The sequence below is a fragment of the Histoplasma capsulatum genome, genomic scaffold (assembly GCF_000149585.1).
Source record: "Histoplasma capsulatum NAm1 scaffold_94 genomic scaffold, whole genome shotgun sequence".
NCBI lineage: Eukaryota > Fungi > Ascomycota > Eurotiomycetes > Onygenales > Ajellomycetaceae > Histoplasma > Histoplasma mississippiense.
The window spans coordinates 1-2,315 of NW_001813887.1; the positions used below are offsets into that span (position 1 = coordinate 1).

The window sequence follows — 2,315 nt, forward strand, 5'->3', positions numbered from 1 at the left end:
CTGATTGGTCGGTTTTCTAACCCTGAATGGAATGGACGATCAGTCCACCCCCACCTGTTGGATAGTGCTTGTACATGGTCCGTATAGTTCCTCCAACATACTGACATTCAGATTGCCGCCAACACATGTAGCCCTTGTGGATGAGCAGCTCATGTATTGGTTTGTTCAATTCCGTGGACAATATCAACCGGCCGAGATCATGCGCGATATGATCCCACCGTTGAATTATCTGCTTGATACTCTGTGTGGCTGTATACTCTAACTGATGAGTTGAACCCTTCAAATGCCGTTCGATTTCTGTTGGCCATACTGCATACTTGCATTGACGGCATATGATGATGGGGTATGATTCACACTGAATGAAAAATTGATGTTCCATCTTAATGAAGTCAGTGTATTCTTGAGTTGATATATATATATATATATATATATTCTTTGAAAATGAAGTATAAACACACTTCACTCGACAATGATAATTTGCTCTAAATTTAAGTTTTGTAATGCTTCTAAGCAATTGCAGATCAATACTTAAATGTATGATGTTAATTTCTGTCTGATTGTTATTTCGCTGATCTGTGACCGTTTTGATGATGGTAGTTGCCCTGGGGCGAAATATATATATTTAATATTCATAACTCTGCAAAACAACTTATCTACTTTAATGTTGTAATAATATGATTTTCTGATGAAATTATGTCTTGAAATTAAATATCATACTCTGTATATATAATATAACTGGCTACTGAAGTTTAAGGTCTGGTTGTGATGAGTTGTCTATGAAAATATAATATTATACATTTTATAACGGAGGTGAAAGGCTGATTTGTATTGAAATTTATAAAGATGACAGCTAGCTGCTGAAGTTGGAAATCTGGTCATAATGAATTGCATGAGAAAAATATATATCTTTAATCATTTATAGCTCTATGTTGTCATCTATTTCTACTGTTACATATGATGGCTGCTGTTTTTGAGCCTTTCTGCTAACGCTCTTTTCCATGTTCCGTGCCCGCTTTCGCACCCCTGGGCCTGGGTTAAACCCCAGGAATTCATGATTGCATGAGAAAAATATATATCTTTAATCATTTATAGCTCTATGTTGTCATCTATTTCTACTGTTACATATGATGGCTGCTGTTTTTGAGCTTTTCTGCTAACGCTCTTTTCCATGTTCCGTGCCCGCTTTCGCACCCCCGGGTTAAACCCCAGGAATTCATGCCACTCCCGGCTGACAGCCTGGTACCGCACACGCCGTTCCTCAATGTGGCCTGGTGCCTCCTGCAGCCCCCGCGCATATACTGTACCTGCAGCCCAGGATCCATGGCCTGCCTGCTGGTCTACTGCCGCATCATCTGCCCCATATTCCCGCTTGAACCCTCCACAGGACAGGTGCATACGCGAGATGGCAATGGCGGCATGCCGCCAAGTGATTACATTGAGCTTGGTCTGGAGGTGTGTCTTTGCCTCGCGCTGAAGCACCACCCGCAGCCGGCTGCTGTCCCACGGTCCATGCCCCCGCGGCCAGAGAAATGGTGACCGCAGCCCCCCTTGGCTATCACTGTCTCCATATGCAAGCCGCTGGACCGCCCGCGCGAAAGGTAGAATCAGCCAGAGGTAGTACACCACCGGCTCGGACTGGAGCACTCTCGGGAGGCGGTGGGCAACAGGGTTCCTGAGTGCGGTCAAACACCGGCTCCAGCTGGTCCTGCATCATCGCAGCCACTGCGGCCTCCCGGAGACCTGCCGTCGCGGCCGAGGGATGGTTGCGGTGCCGCTTAGCCAGGTGGGTGAGGACATTTGCAACAGCAACAGCAAATCCACATGGGCGGCAGATCCACAGGCGGTGGGACCTATTATAAATAAAGAGATCCATTCTCACAGTAAATCTCTCATCAAAGTTGGCTTGTTTGTCCAATATTTGAAAGAGTATATTTAAAAGAGGTCAGTCAGAGATCAGAAGAAAGAGCAAAACATAAGAGAGAGAAAGAAAAAAAAAAAGAGAGAGAGAGAGAGAGTGAGCAGCCAGCAATCATGCACGAATGCGTCAATATATAAATGCATTAATGTGGAGACGCGTGGATGTGCGAGCAGGCCAGGCCAATAAGGCCAATAAAAACTGACAAGATAAGAAGAGATGAGATATGAGAAGGGAAGAGCGCGCAGCGCTCGCACCCGTGACCGGGCCCCACTGCGGGCACGCGGAGGCGGAGAGACCTGTAGTGGTCACAGCTTACGGGCGGCCAATCAGGGACGGAGAAAGAGTAGAGATCCATGCGAGATTCAGCAGCAGTCGTCGGACCACGCACTATGTATAA

The 2,315-nt window shown here is 46.0% G+C and overlaps 1 protein-coding gene across 1 annotated transcript; it reads right to left on the minus strand.

Annotated features, from left to right (window-relative positions):
* Positions 1–1,086: 1,086 nt before the first annotated feature.
* Positions 1,087–1,873, minus strand: HCAG_09232 (predicted protein; the record flags this gene model as incomplete). Its single annotated transcript, XM_001535785.1, has 2 exons — positions 1,087–1,578; positions 1,622–1,873. 2 exons carry the CDS (start codon positions 1,871–1,873, stop codon positions 1,087–1,089), a joined length of 744 nt encoding a protein of 247 aa, XP_001535835.1.
* Between the last annotated feature and the right edge of the window lie 442 nt (positions 1,874–2,315).